Below are 16,176 nucleotides of genomic sequence, written 5' to 3' on the forward strand. Positions count from 1 at the left end.
TTTAATTTTCCTTTTGGGATGGCTAAAATTACCTGAGAGTTAAGGCATCTAAGTCTTTTAACATTATATAACAGCATGGCAGAGTGTGTAGGTACTTTTTCAGTGTTTGTTCGTACATAATCATCTTTGCTAAATTCATCAATTTTGTCCCCTCTTCATTTTGATGCTTTTGTAGCTGAGGTTGCAATAGGTTAAGCTCATTTGATCTCAGTTTAGCATTTAAGTTGCCGCAGGAACTCTGAACCCATACGTGCTCCTGCCCTGCAGTATCTCCGTGTGAATGAGACAGACCTCTCTGTCATATTCAGGTTTGATTTGGGGGCCATATTAGAACTAGCCCAGAGAATAGCCAAAGAATATGGAAGGTAAAAAAGTTATTTCTTAATATTTAGGATAAAAGTCATGTAAGAATAGTTCAAATTTGAAGTTCTCTAAAGAAAGTTTAGGGATATGCCTAATTTTTGCGACTTTAAGCTTTTTCTGTCCAAGTAAAAAGTTGGTTCATCTTGGATTTGGGAACTTTGAGACATCTGAAGCAGCACTTGACAGTCTGATTGAAAACAGATTTAGATCAGTCTTTGAAATGTCTAGAAATGTGTTTTCCATGCAAATGTAAATTCTGACCCAGTAAAATGCCCTAGACTCTGCCAGTGTAATATGCTTGGACCTGATGAACCATCTGAAGTCAGCTTATTTATTTATTTCCATTTGAGTGGAGCTGGTGTCCAACCTGGAGAAGTGCACACATCAGATACGTAAAACGAGTAGTGTTATAGTCATTATAGTTTTGTATTTCTTCATTACCATATAATATCTTTACCAGAGCATTTTGAGAATGTAGTAAAGAATTTGGAGGGAGCAAATGATAGGGCAGGAGAGACTTGGCTGGCTCTGGTGGAATCAGTGCCCTCCCCTGGGAAGACACACTCACACACTGTCACATACCACTCCTCTGCAGCCCTGGCCAAGTCTCTGAGGTTGTCCAGGGCAAGTATAGTGCTCAGTTGTGTGTCACAGCATTGCAGTCACTGGTTCACAGGGAGGTTTTGTTCCCCTTTACTCTGATGCCATCCTTATAAGGAGAAGCCTAGTTTTCAAAAAAGCAGAAGAGAGAATTACACGCCCTTAAATATTTTATTACAAAGTCACCCAAAAGAGAAAATTAGTTTTTCAGTAATGCCATTTAGCCTTTTTGATCAAAATTTTAAGTTTTAGTTTAAACGTATTAAATCAATGTCTTTACCTCACTCTTTTCACCACCTTTATTGGTGTTGGGTTTGGGTGGTTTCCCATAGGTTTGTGTTAATAGAAAAACTAGAAGGAAAATGGGAAATGTGGACAGGACAGATAACAATTTTGTGCTGAAATCTTTCTGCAGTTTTTGCAATTTAAATTTTTGCTTTATAATCCACCTGTAAGGTGTTTGATCACCTGTAAGAAATCAGTCAACTCTGTCTTGCGTCTATCATAACCTTCTCAAATAACAAAACCTAAGATATTTCTCTGAAATATTCTTTTAGGCTTTTATGTGGTTGGTGTTTATCATTTGTTACTGCTTTGACTTTTTTTGTCAAACAGAAAAATCTTTATGTTTGAATTTTTTTCATGATGACATTCTTTTTACCTTTAAATACAAGTTCCAAGGACTAGCCCTTCAGAGAGCCACATAACTTAATGCCAAACAACAGGGCTGCCCATGTGATTAGTATTTTTCCTAGCCATTTGGCTGGAAAATAAGCAAAGATGAGTTTATCTGCAGATCTCATCACAACCATTTTATTGATCCGCATAGTTCTGTGAAGTGTCTCCTGGCCTCTGACAGCTGTCATTGCTCTATCCTGTGTCCAGGAGTCTATACGTGTCACCGTTTTGTGGTTTTCAATGGTCTTCCCTATTGTGTTTCATGTGCTTAGTTATAAATGATTATAAAAAATCATTTAGAAATTTTACTTTAAATAAAGACATAAACTTAAATCTCTTTGAGCATATTGTGTGACCACCTTTAAATATGTTTTCTCTCCAAATTGGGCAAGTGGAAAAACATTAATAAGGTCACCAGTTATATTTTGTTTATTCAACTTTAAAATATATCTTCTTAAGGTGGCAAGTAATGTTTATGACAAGTAGGTAGATTTCTATGGAAGTTAATTCAATGGATTTCAATTTCAGAAAAGCTGCTATTTAATTCCATGAATATGAAATCCAAAAATATTAAGTTTTTCTGTCTTTTAGTACTGTACATGAATTACAGATTTGCAAAATAGAAAATATCTGTTGTTTTTAAAGAAATATTCAGAGGGCTATCCACATAGTATTTTAGTCCTTTCAATGTAAGTACTTCATTTAAGTCATTAAAAAATGTCTTTTCAGATACATTTACTAAATGGTTTATTTTTTTAAGGTGAACTTTTAAGAAATAGAATCTGATTTCTGTGGTCATACAGAACGAAATTATAAGAGTGATGTGCTTAACAATTTAGTAAAATACATAGATAATGATAAAAATGAAAGAATCTTTAAAAACATCCTATTTTTCTTTTATGCAAACTTCACTAATATAGCACATTGGTTTGTAGCAACCTGGGATATTTTTAAGCATTGGAATCAGTTAGTGTTAATTCCTCAACACACCCACAAGGGGACCCTTTTAGTGAACTTTGTCAATTTGTGAATGAGCCTTCATGAGGACAGGTCTGTAAGCATAAAACCAAGCACTTAGAAACCAAAGAACTTAGCTCACAAGTCTAACTCCATTTCTACACATTAATTAGTAAAGTAAGTCAGTTGACCTTCCTTAAAACCAATACTTAAACAGAGGTACTTACAACTAGATTTTGCTAAGAGTTTTATTATCTAGAAACTCTGGAGTAAAGGGAACCAGAACTGTGTCTTCTAGGCCACTGATACCAATGGTTGCCATTGTCCTGAGTATAGGAGTGATAAATGGCTTATGTGGGTGGAGTAAACAGGAGATCAGTTCTGACCAGGAGAATCAGTAGTTACTGGAAGTTTTGAGAAAGGTAGTCATGTGATTAAAAGTATTAGAGTGCTAAAGGGAAAAAAAAAGTAGGTTGCTGCGGAGTAGTTTGCAGCAGTCAGCTCAGTTTGCTGGTGAGGCTCTGGCCTGAGTCCATGATTATGGAGGAGCAGGAGCATGACTTTCCAGGAAATCTCACTGGTCAAAAAATTGGCAAAACATAGAAATGAACTGTGAATGACTAAAAAGGGAAAAATAACTGGATTGGAGAAAGCTTTGGTTTGCAAAACTGGAAAGATAATGCTACCACTGATAATGAAAAAAAAAACTAGGTATTAAAAGAAGCTTTTCTTGTCTTTTTTTTAACAACATGGAAATTTTATTTTCTCTCACAATTCTGGGGACTGACTGGTCTCAGTGGGGCAGTTCTCACTCAGTGTCCTTCTCGTTGACCACACTTCAACAGTGATGGTGGTGGCATCTGGAGGCTCATTCATACCTTCTTCTTCTGGACTGGGAAGACTCAGACAGCTGGGGACTGGAGCTGCTGGGGCTTTTACCTTTAATAAAAGCTTTGACAGGAGTAGATGAGTTAAATTATTAACATTTAGTCTTAACAAGAGCAGCATTAAAAGGAGATGTGGGGCTGGGGATATAGCTCAGTTGGTAAAGTGCTTGCTTCGCATGCACAAGGCCCTGAGTTCAATCCCTGCCATCACACACACACACAAAAAAAGGAGATGTGTTGCTGACATGTGGCAGGGGGACCTTGTCCCAAGGATGGAGCTATAAATACAGGTTTCACCTACTTAAACCTAAGTGATAACCCAGAGAGCCCATGCATATCTCCTTGACCCCTGGCACAAATACATGTATTGTCTTGAAGGGAATAATAGAGGGCTGCACGGTTCATAACAGTACAGTACAGTGGAGAAACATACAAACTCCTTCAGCAACTGCAGGCCAAATCCTAACTCTGCTGTTTGCTGACTGTATGACATTCGTCAAGTCATACAACTTTTTAAATTTTTTTAAGTGACAAAATTTATATAGATTGTCGTGTACAACATGATGTTTTGAACTACATATAGATTGTGAAATGGCTAAATCAAGCAATTAACATATGTATTAGCTCAATCATTTCCTAGAGTGAAAATATTTAAAATCTTTAGGCCTTGGTTCTCTTATATAAGAATGAAATTACTAGAAGCTACATCATAAGATAGTTGCAAGAATTAGATTTAATAATGTTAAAAATATGACTACTGTTACAGTTTCTACTCTTTCCACTGTTATTGGCCTCCATTCTGGGTCATATAGGAATATAAAGAAAAACAGACCTGACTTATGGCAGAAAATATATGGTCCTCTCAACCTCTTCTTACGCTTTTCTTGTGTTTTTCTGCCCTCCTCTTAGGGCTTCATGATGCTTGATGTCTTCTGGTATCTGGGGATAGTCCTCCCTGTCCCTCCATGTAGTTTTCATTCCCAAAATTATTTATTTGACCTCCAGACATGACATATATTCCCTCAGTATAAGTCGGAGAAGCAATCAGATCAAATTATCTGTAAGACACTTGTGTGTTTATAAAGAATTTTTCAAATGAGTCTCAAATTTAGTGCTTTCTTATTCCACTAGTCCTCAGTGTGTTAATAAATATGTTTTGTACTTATATCTGTTTGGGGCATATAGGGTTAAACTTAAAAACAAGTATCTTGACTGTAGGACTTCCTAGATCTTAATATACCAAATAAATCTCTGAGGAAGGGAATAAGGAATATACTCTGTGGCATTTCCCAACCATATTTAACAAATTCTTTCTTTCATTTTTTTTCTTTGTACTGGGAATTGAACCCAGGGGTGCTTTACCATAATTAACATGGTTTACTGGTAGAAGTACATTGGGAATGCATATATCAGCCATTTTTTAAGTAGGTATTTTAAACTGGTCCTGCCTGGATGTTAGTGAACTTCCTCCTATAAATAATAATGTGCTCATAGTCTTAAAACATGGAAATGTATTTTTAATCTGTCAAAAATAGACCATTTTCAAAAAAAATGGAAAAATATAATATTTTAAAACAATAAATTTAAGTAGAAATGAAGACATTATAGCATCATGCCCTAATTTGTTTATCTTTATTCCTTTAAAATAAGTCCTTGATGATAATTTTCATTGATAGTAAAGACTTAACATTTATGAAGTTAGTAAACCTTTCATGTTGACAGTGTAATTTTTTACTAGACCATAAAAAATTTTAGTACTAGAATTGTTTGTTTACATTGCCATCATCTGTTTAATATTATTTGCATTAAAGAAGGCATTACAGTAACAGTGAATAAGTATCACCTGGACATGAAAGTTTAATGTCTTAAATTACATAATAAAATTATTTTTATATTTTAATTTTCACATCCATTTATTTCTAATGATACATAAAACATGCTTCTCAGAGCCCTTATACAATGAGAATCTGGTTGGATCCTAATAGGCCTAGCAGTATCCACACTCCTCCATTTGCATGTTAACTAACATGAAGGTGCACAAAGAATAATTGTTTTGTGATTGCCAAAAGTGCATGGGCCATAAAAGTGCATTTTAAAAAATTCATGTTGTATAAGGGAGCCTTCTTCACAATTTAACTTGGTTCTTTTACTATATTTTCTTCTCTTTTATTCCTTTAATTTCTGTTGTTTTAAAAACTTCGCCCAAGATGCCTTTGCAGCTTCTCCTGGGGAGGCCCCTGCAGCATCCGAAGGGGCCGCCGCACCAGCTACCCCAACCCCCGTAGCGGCAGCACTTGATGCATGCTCAGGAAATGGTGGGTTTACAGTCACGAGCCCGTCTGTTACTTTTCTGTCCTAATGTGAAACCCTTGTAGTTAGATGTGGCCATATGTTTTTCTAATTTTATTTTCTTCTGAGTATAAACTATCATTCATCATAATTGAATAAATAATGCCAGCACATAAAACATTAAGACAAAGAAGTGCATACTTATCAAAATTGACAATTCCTCACAATTGACAATTTTTGTCAGTGCAAGTATGCTCTCTTAATGTTTGGTTTTTCTTCTAATGCCATGTTGTACTCTTGTAACATTGAGTTCAAATATATTGGCATGTTTTAATGAACTTTCAAAGCCACCCAATTGACTAGATTAAGGAAGCGTTTGAAGGGTAACAATCTCGGATTCTAGACTTGAGGCTAATCTCACAGCACTTTGCAAAGTGTTTCAGATTCTTATTTTGTGGTACCTACTACATTTTCTTTTATCTTTAGAAAAACATTCTAGTCACTGACCCCTGCTAATAGGATAGTAGTTAAATTCAAGCAGCCTGAGGCCTAGCTAGCGTGTAAATGTGTGTAAGTTGTCTCTTACCTGTACTTACACCACTGTCTCTTGTCTCTTTCCTTGCTGATGTTCTGTGTTTCCACTTTGCTTTCCAAAAGACCCCTTTGCCCCGTCTGAAGGTAGTGCAGAGGCAGCGCCCGAGCTGGACCTCTTTGCAATGAAGCCACCTGAGACCAGCGTTCCTGTAGTTACCCCTACAGCTAGCACAGCCCCTCCAGTTCCCGCAACCGCTCCTTCTCCTGCTCCCGCCACTGCAGCTGCCACTGCTGCCACTACTGCTGCTGTAGCCGCCGCCGCTGCCACCACCACCTCCACCACCTCTGCCGCCGCAGCCTCCACCACCGCTCCTCCTGCTCTAGATATCTTTGGTGGTAATTTTTTTGTTCTTGTTGTCGAGCTCTTTCCATCTGATGGATTGAATTCTGGTCCTTGAGATGTACTGCACATATAAATCTTCCTGCATGAATACCCTGTCACTAAATGGTTCCTTAGAAACCATTTGTTAGTTAACTCAGAATCCTGCCAAATGCTAATCGGAACTGGGGAGTGGTGCTGTTTCAGGCTTGTTTTTCAAGTTGAGTAAAGGCATGTGTGTTCTTGGTCTTAGATCTATTTGAGTCTGCTCCTGAAGTTGCTGCAGCGCCTAAGCCAGATGCTGCTCCTAGCATAGACCTGTTTGGTACAGGTAAAACCAAAGCAACCCTTTTTTTTTTTTTCTTTCAATTTAGTTTTCTTAGATGTTTTCATGATTAAGCTTTGTACTCACCTGTGATAATGCATTTGTTAGATTTGTGACTTTGATTTCAGCTTTCTGCTACTTACTTCTGCTTGGTTTTGGTTTGTTTCACTTTTGGAAGATGCTTTCTCCTCTCCACCACAAGGGGCCTCTCCTGCGCCTGAGAGTACTCTCACTGCTGACCTCTTATCCGGTGAGTGCTTTGCCAAGGCCAAGCCTTCAGAGCTGTCTCATGGGGTTATGCCTGAAGAGGCCTATGCAACAACAAGAGGGTTTATCTTATGTCCTTTTAAACTCAGAATCCATTTATGATAAAGGTCTCATTCTTTGTCCCATCACCAAGTGATGAGGGTAATTTATCCAAGACTGGTAAAAAGAGAAAACTACTCACATTAAACCTCTGACTTCAAGGAGTCAAATCTATTTTGTTTGGGAACATAGGTATTTTAAAATCTACTTGATTTCATTTTTTTATTATTTCTTTTTAGTTTTGCATGACATTAGAATCCGTTTTGACATAATAATAAAAACATGGAATCTATCATGTTCTAGTTCAGACCCCAGTACCTCTCTACTTGATTTTCTTAACTCTTAAGACTGTGCAATCTTCTGCCTGGAGTTAACCATGAAATCTCAAGGTGCCGTTTGTCAAGGCTCCTGGTTTCATTTTCCTTTGAATGACATGCACTTCGTGTCTCTGCTTCACTGCAGTGGATGCGTTTGCAGCACCATCTCCTGCAACCACTGCCTCTCCAGCAAAGGTGGAGTCTTCAGGCGTGATAGACCTTTTTGGGGGTGCGTATCTCTCCTCCTTGGACACTTACAGAGTCTCTTTTTTTTCCCCCAGAGTAGTTTCTAGATCTTCTATTTCATTATATTCCATCTTTTTTTTTTTTTTCTTTTGAAGTAAAGTTACTTCTATCTCTTAAATTTAAACTTAGTTTAAGGTCTTTTTTATTTCTTTGCCATCATCTCCTTCATCCCCATCAGATCATCATAATTTTCAATGCATGACCTAACAAAACCAGAGAGGTTTTCATTTGAAGTCTTTGTGTTTTCAACTTTTTGTTCATCCTAATGTGTAATTACCTAATTGCAGTTTCCTCATACTGTTCTTCTGTGATGATTCTGATCTGTTGGCTAAATCAACATCCCTGAGTTCTTAAAAGCACTATAAACATAAACCAGATAATTCAGAATTGAAAACAAGCCAGCCAAAACTGAAAGCTTATATATTAGATGTCATATGGTTTATTTATATTGAGCTCAATGTTTTAAAATCCTTCCAGAGAATTGCAAAATGTTTCCCAGACTTTAATATATTATCTTCTTCCTTTATATACCTTAAAGCAGGAAGACATATTGAATTAACTCATTTGGATGATAAATCTAAAGTCTTCTGTTAGTAGTAATCTTACAGGAAAAGTGTCTGAAGTGATTTTGTGAAGTGTGGATGGCTCTGGGCTAACATGCCATCTTTTTCAAGTTATGCCCACATTGAACATCTACTGTACATTGAGGCATCATGGGACATGCCGTGATGGGTACAGCAGGGTACAGAGATGTCACAATTTCTGACACTGTGTCTCGAAACTTGAGTCCTAAAGTGCCCAAACACTGAAACTTGATATGTAGGTACAAGTAGAATTGCTACTGCTACAGCTGCACGAATTAAGTTTATTAAAGTTTTAATGAGTTCATGGAGTCCATAATGGGGGAATTCTGTTTTACCTTTTAGTAAACTTTTTAAAATCTCAATCCTGTCTTCTTAAGTGACAGTATTTAGTCCAAAAGATTTCTTTAAAAAAAATGTATTAATCTTATAAGGAGGTATTAATTCCTAAATATGTTAGAACTCTTTTGAGAGAATAAGCTATTCAGAGCATAATTCATTTCACTCAATCACCATACAGAATGTCATGTCTATGCATGTCTCTGCGTGACATAAAATTACTCACTATACTTACTGTTTACACTCTCTTACTTTTTTGCGGCACAATGGATAATGGATAGATGCATTTGGAAGTAGTGCTTCTGAACCCCAACCTGCACCTCAGGCTGCTTCTAGTTCATCAGCATCGGCAGATCTACTAGCTGGTAATTAATTAAATTAAAATAAATTGGTATTTTGTAGAAATTTGAACATAGTTTTATAAGTAACAGATTACATGAATTGCAGGGTGTATTTCTTTCTTTTCCTTTCAAGATAGGAAATTGAAAAACATGGTATTATAGAAGTTTGATTATTTCCCAGGATTTAAATCACAGTTATATACTCGTTTTAAATCACAGTTGTATACAAGCCACCTTGTGACTCCTTGGGTGCTCTAATCTGCCTTACTTTCAGTCAGCACGTTTCTTTTTGTTTACTAAAACAGAAATGTGCTTATGTAGCAATTTTACCTCATAATGCCTATGCTTACGTTTTTTGAAGGAATTGGGGAAATTTACCTTGATGTTTGATATTTGACTTTGGAATGTATAAATCACTCTAGAAGAAGCTGTTGTATAGATTTCTCCCACTGAAGTGAAGCAGTTGCTTCATTTGGGTGATCCCAGCTCCTCAGGGCTATAGGGTGGCACACATTGACATGATTTACCTAGAATCATTGCTTATTGCTAGGATAGTATAGATGGAATAAAAAATAAAAAAAAAAAACAATTCAAAAACTCAAAGATAGTAAAAGCCAAATATCAGTTACTGATAGTCAGACCTAGAAAACTGCTCGTTGTTAAGACCTCAGTAGGAAGTTTAGGTTCCGATTATGAATGGAACTTGCAAAATGCTGCTGGCTCATGTTGCTCTAATTTTACTTGTGTGCACAACAGGAAGCATAGTATTAGTACCACAGAAGCCTGAGACCCTCAGGTGTAGCTTCCTATGTCCCTCCTCAGTCCCCACAAAGGTTACATTTTGGTCCTAAGGTTGACAAGGGGTTGATGTGAGTGTGGGTCAAAAAGGGAAGCCACCACATCTAGAGTCTTTCAACTTAAATACCATGGCAACCATGTGGTCCTGTAGAAGATAAGTTCCCATTTTTAAGTGTGGTTGAAGTCTGTAAATTATAAGTAGTATATGAAAAATCCTGACACCAAGTGTAGCAGATGAAGGAATGTTTATTCTTGAACTAGAACTGTTAGTGACAGATCCTAAGGGATCTTCATCAACCTTCAGAGCGGCAGGAAATCTGGCTTGTCTGGTCTTTCGTTAAGAAGCTGGAGGAGATGGTGACAACTCAGATGTTAACCTTTCTTTCCCTCAGTAATTCAGTCTGGTTTCTTCAGACTGTCCTAGGGGCAGAAGCATTTCTTTTGTGTCTTTCCCATCCTTTCTAGACCCCCTAATCAACATGACACTCTTGTTTGCTAAATCCTCTCTCCCAGTGACAGCCAGATGGTATTCTCCTATCCAATTCAAGTCAGAGGTTGGTGACAGAGTCCAGCGGTTTAATTCTCAGGGATGAAATTAGGATCTAAAGCATATCTGGAGCAAGTACAAAGGTTTTGTCACCAATACCAAGTGAAACAGCAGGTGTCTGAGGTCCTGGGAGAAGTATTCAAAGTATTGCAGGTTAGATCACTTCACCTAACATAAGCCTATTCAACTGACCTATCCATTCTGAAATCATAGTAAAAGGGGTTAGGAAAGAGAAAATTAGTGACAAATATCATATACATAGGTCTTATTTAGTGTGCACTTCCATTTCTTCTTCTGAATCTTATGACTCTTTCAATGATTGGAAAAGTTGTGTGTTGTACCACCTTTCTTATTTCTGGGATTTTTCTATTTAAATCATTTAATATTTAATGCAAATAGGCATATGTAGGTGTTAATGTCTAATTTGCTTTCAAAACAATTAATTTACACATATGGGAGCATCTGATTTACTTGGCACAGGCTGTTCCCTCCTTCACCTCATTTCCTGATGTAAGAAATTTTAAATTACTTTTGCTTTTGATAAGTTTTAATTTGAAGGGCTAGTTTCTCATACTTCCCTCTGTTTTGCTTATAGAAAAATATTGTTAATTCTTGTATAAGTACCAAAACATCAGGAAATTATTTTCTTACTGAAAAAATAAAATCATGGCTTATCAATATAATTCTGTCCTGTGAATGTCCCTAGTCTCCTCCCCAATAAGCCCTGCTAATATACAGAACAAAAAATGACAGTCATGTTCATTTGTACAGTATAGCTGACAATAGCTATTTCTGAGTTTTCACATTACCCAAACATTTTTGCTTAATGCACATCAGTAAAACAAATATTTGGAGCTCAGCATTATGGCAATTTGCAGTGAAGCATAGCACTTTCTTTGTACTTATGTGTTTTTGTGAGCAGGAATCAACCAAGCCCCAAGTCTCGAAATGTAAAGGAACATTAAAAAGCAAATGAGCCTAATCATAGATGACAAGCCTACAAATGTGACCAGATTTAAATCTTATTTCAACCAGAGAGAGAGAGTGAGAGGACTTTGTGAAAACTTCTCTAGTCTTATATTATTAGTAGTAAAACCATTTTGTTAAGAATAAAAAAGAAAATAGTACATATATACCATCATGGGAGGTTTAGACTCTCCAAAAGGAACATTGGTCATTGAGCTGAGGATTTTCATCTCATGCCTGATTAAGATTAGAGGTTTTGAAAAAGTATGTTTACATGTTTAAAAAAAAAGGAAAAAACAATAAATATATGCTTAGGTAAGTGTTAAAATGATTTTAGGAATTCTCTCAATTATTCAGATTATTAATAGAATAAAGATGTTATTCATATCTCAGATAATAGATAAGGATAAGGATATTAAAACTTGGGAATTAAGCTTATAATAAATAAAAGGAAATATTTTATAGACTGAAGAGTAAAGCTGTCTTTTTGCTCAAGATACCAAAAGTTACAGATTTACCAATTGTAAATACCAATGTTTGAAAGATACAGAGTTTAAAACACCAAAAGGTTTCATGTGGAATTAAAAATTAACAACTTCCACTAAGGGAAGATATGTGGAGGACTTATTAGTTCTGTCATCCTGTGTAGGAGTAGTAACCAATCTAAAAGCATCAGACAAAAGGCTCTGAGACTACTGCTTCTAGAAAATACTATTTCAGACCCATGTTAGCAGAATTTATAAATAAGTGCATCACTGACAATAATTGAAACAATATCATCTTTATAATAATGGAGCAAATGTTAGGTTTCAGGGCAGTATCGTGGAAGTGTGTTTATTCACCCATAGTTCAAATTTTCACTCTCCTGACCAAGGTGATGTGATGTTTAGGTATATTATGATGCTCAGGTTTGATATGACTGTATTAATAGAATTTCATTAAGTATCTAGGTTCTTTGCCTTTGGAAAGGTACATTTGTAAGCCTAATCATCTGTGATTAAAAGCAGTGTATCCGCAGATGGTTAAGGCTCTGAAGATAGCTGTTCAGTTAGTTCAGGACAGTTCACATATGACTATGGGACATCTGGAAGCCCACTTATTATTACCCTATTTTCAATTCCATTCTGTATAACACCTTTCTTAATATAACTTAGAACCATACAGAAAGATGATTTGGGTTTTTCTATTACTTACCTCTATTTCATGGCTCTAAAACTTCAGTTACTTAATAGAAGTTCCCCAAGCTCCTCATTAATTTCTATGATTTTCCTGTTTAGTACTTTATAGAGTATAGCAATAATGGGTTTTTCTTTAAAATAATCAGTTGATCATTTTGTATAGCTATTTAACTACCGGAGATTTGTGTGAGCATATGCTTCATGAGAACTGAGTATACTGAAGCCAGCTGTGGTGGTGCACACCTGTAATACCACCTACTTGGGAGACAAAGGCAGGAAGATTGCAAGTTCAAGGCCAGACTAAGCAATTTAGGAAGACCCTATCTCAAAATTAAAAAAATAAAATAAAAAGGCCTAGGGATGCAGTTCAGAGTAGAGTATGCCTGGGTCCAATCCTCAATGCCAGGGGGAGAGGGGGCTGAATATCAGGTGAAAAAATCATCCTACCAGATCTCTGTTGAGTTTATGGACCCATGCAAGGGTAAACTCCAGCCTTATTCCCGGGTATGGGAAACAACAGCCCACGTTGTACAATGCCAAGGAGCTGGGCTCTGGAGGATTCTTCAGTGGAATCCTGGATCAGCCATTTGCCATCACCTGACCTTGGGTAAATTATTTAACCTGTCTGACCTGAGTTTTCTCATCCATTAAACCTTTCGGCATGGTTGTAAGGGTTAAATGAGCTAATTTAAATGTATGTTTTAGGTTAAACCATATGAAATTACAGTTTTTGTGAGATCTCAATGATGAAATTTAGGCAATTCACGTGGTTCAAATGGTTCTACTTTAGAATGCTTAGAACAATGCCTAGTCCTTGGGAAGCCTCATGCCAATGTTGCCTTTACAGTTTACTTCCTTGAAGGAAGCACTGGTTTTTCTCAGGGAACTTTATCATTTATTGGCCTGTAGATGTGGCGTTAGCTTCAAGTAAAACACATTAGCACAAAGCAGATGAGCCCTGTCAGAAGGTGTGCTTTTACTTCTTTCTGATGAATCTTGGCTAAGTGCTTAACTTCTCTTTAGTCACTTCCTCCGCTGATGGAATGATAATGTTCCAAAGATAGACCCAAGGTATTTTCCAACACTACTTCAGTGTGATTCAGGAATATATTGTTCTTTTCCTTGGCCAAGTTTTAAAAAACTAAATCAAGTGCAGTTATCTCCACCTTGACTATAACAAGAGAAGTTCACCATATAACAATTGCCTAAACTGACCACAGCCATATTTAGTTAGAGGTATAGGATAATGTTTTTAAAAATCAGCATTAACAGAGCCGTCCGTTTCCCTAAAATCAAAGCAGTTACATCAAAACAACAAATAGTTACTTCCAACCTGTCTTTGCTCCATGTTATTAGTTTTTAGGGATTTAGAGATTATATTTTCCTCAGTAAAGAAATCTATAAGTGATGCTAATGTCACTAAAGTGTGACCACTGTAAACTTTAAAAAGACCATTTTCTAATAAGTAAAAATTTATCCAAATTCAAGATTTTGTTTGTTTGTTGTGATACTGGGGATTACCCAGGGCATCACACATGTTGAGCAAATGCTCTTCCACTGAGCTACATCCACTGTATAGACCTTGTTTCCATACAGGTCTACATAGGTTGCCCAGGGTGGTCTTGAATTTTCAGTCCTCCTGCCTCCTCAGCCTCCTGAGTAACTGGGATTACAGAGGTGTGCCACCACACCCTGATGAATTTTTTTTCCATTTATGTATACAAGGAAAGCTTAAACCCAAGTCACTGTCAATTTCCAGGAACAACATGATATAAATATTGTTGCTACCTGCTTTAAAAAAACAATTAAGAGAATTTTAGTGGAAGTTATTTTTTAAATTATAAATTTGTTTTTTATAAATTGGAATGTAAGTTTTAGTGCATTGTTTTTAATCATTGTTTTTGCAAACTTTGAAGAAGAGATGATATAGCTAGTTTTGAAAGAAATATATGTCAATATTGAGTATAAAAAAGACTTCTAATAGTAATTAATTCTTTTGTTATAGAATATCAATGGAGTCTTAAGAAATCATGGGCTGGGAATGTAGAGCTCTTGCCTACCATGTGCAGAGACCTGGACTTGATCCCCAGCATGGGGGCGGAGGGTTCATGGCCAAGAAGGGAAGGTGCAAGAAAGGAAGAGAAAAACTATTTCCTTCACAGGTTGCATATTTTTATTGCTTCTGTATAGAAGCAATACAGAGTAACTTCTGTTTCTGTTACTCAAAAGAACTCATTTGCTTCCAGCTGTCAAAGATTAAATATTTAATTTGTGGTTTTGTTAATTTTCAGCAATCTGTAATATCTCCTTATCTTCTATACTCAGAAATATTCTTTATTCACCAAACATTAATTCAGTGTTTTAGGCACTGTGCTGAATATTCGTAGAAAAGTCAAGAAAAAAAGACACAGCTTCCAACCCCAGAAAACCATCTCTGGGTGTTGGATTAGGATAGCATGGGGATAAAGATGTATGATGGGGATCTGGAAATTATATTATATTCTCCTTATAAGGAGTACGGTGGATCTACATACCAGGCGCTGAGGACAAAGGTGTGAATATGGGGTGTGGTGATGGGAGTGGGATGCAGCTGGCAAGAGTGAGTGGCAGGATAAGGCAAGGAAGTCCTCCCAGAGCAGGCATGTATCCCAAGGAATGGTGATAGCTGCAGCCCAGTATATAGGGATGATGAGGGGCCAGTGAGCAGAGACAGAAGGGGTGATTGCTCTACAAAGGAATTCACATTAAAGGAATCTGAAAGATTTAAGAAAAGTAACCTTCAACATCTTCTACTTAAAAAGATCCTGCTGGCTGTACTGCAGAAGCTGGATGGGAGGAGGTTCACACTAGAGACAGGACCTCCCCCCACATGCCAGGTGACTTTATAAATCCTGAGAGCTGTGATCGGAGGGACCTCTTCTTGGTAACAACATAGCCCTAAAACATACATGAAAAATATTGAGGAGGATTTGATGCATATTTTTCTAAGTTGTATTTTATTACTATACTACATCAGTGTGTGCAACTAATACCTGGTATTGATTTGAAGAAATCTAAAATGTCCATGTAATGAAAATAATTATCTGAATTTTAACTCCAGTGGTACCTTGTTTGTTTTATGTTCTACTGCGTAATAACAGATTTGGATGCCACGGGTTCTTTTAATAAGGGTATATACTCTTGTGTGCTATCTTGTTCATAATCAAGTCTCTTATTAATACATGGCATATCAAGATACTTTGAAAACTTTTAAAAAACAAACTTTCCCAGTTTCACTAATCTACTTGCATTCATTTCCATTTTAGTTTTCTTTAACTTTTTTTCTGACCGTTTTTATGACTTTTACCCACCTCTCACTGTTTTTGCTTTTATTTTTTGGCAACTATTTGTTGTTGTTGTTTTCAGGATTTGGGGGTTCTTTCATGGCCCCTTCTCCATCACCAGTGACTCCAGCTCAGAATAATCTGCTACAACCCAATTTTGAGGCAGCTTTTGGAACAACGCCTTCAACATCTAGCAGCAGCTCCTTTGATCCATCAGGTAAG

At 36.7% G+C, this 16,176-nt stretch overlaps 1 protein-coding gene across 12 annotated transcripts in view; it reads left to right on the top strand.

The window, feature by feature from the left end:
- The window catches only part of Snap91 (synaptosome associated protein 91), a 139,545-nt gene that overhangs the window by 99,763 nt on the left and 23,606 nt on the right, over nucleotides 1–16,176 (top strand). For 6 of the 12 annotated variants that reach the window (XM_047558079.1, XM_047558084.1, XM_047558078.1 and 3 more), the window contains 7 exons: nucleotides 5,693–5,800; nucleotides 6,432–6,704; nucleotides 6,941–7,018; nucleotides 7,191–7,262; nucleotides 7,781–7,864; nucleotides 9,083–9,166; nucleotides 16,037–16,171. In XM_047558079.1, the coding sequence (XP_047414035.1) occupies nucleotides 5,693–5,800; nucleotides 6,432–6,704; nucleotides 6,941–7,018; nucleotides 7,191–7,262; nucleotides 7,781–7,864; nucleotides 9,083–9,166; nucleotides 16,037–16,171 (834 nt within the window). The remainder of the gene's footprint in view (nucleotides 1–5,692; nucleotides 5,801–6,431; nucleotides 6,705–6,940; nucleotides 7,019–7,190; nucleotides 7,263–7,780; nucleotides 7,865–9,082; nucleotides 9,167–16,036; nucleotides 16,172–16,176) is intronic. The other 6 variants (XM_047558090.1, XM_047558085.1, XM_047558087.1 and 3 more) reach the window with 2 other exon arrangements.

The sequence above is a fragment of the Sciurus carolinensis genome, chromosome 7 (assembly GCF_902686445.1).
Source record: "Sciurus carolinensis chromosome 7, mSciCar1.2, whole genome shotgun sequence".
In the NCBI taxonomy this organism is placed as follows: domain Eukaryota; kingdom Metazoa; phylum Chordata; class Mammalia; order Rodentia; family Sciuridae; genus Sciurus; species Sciurus carolinensis.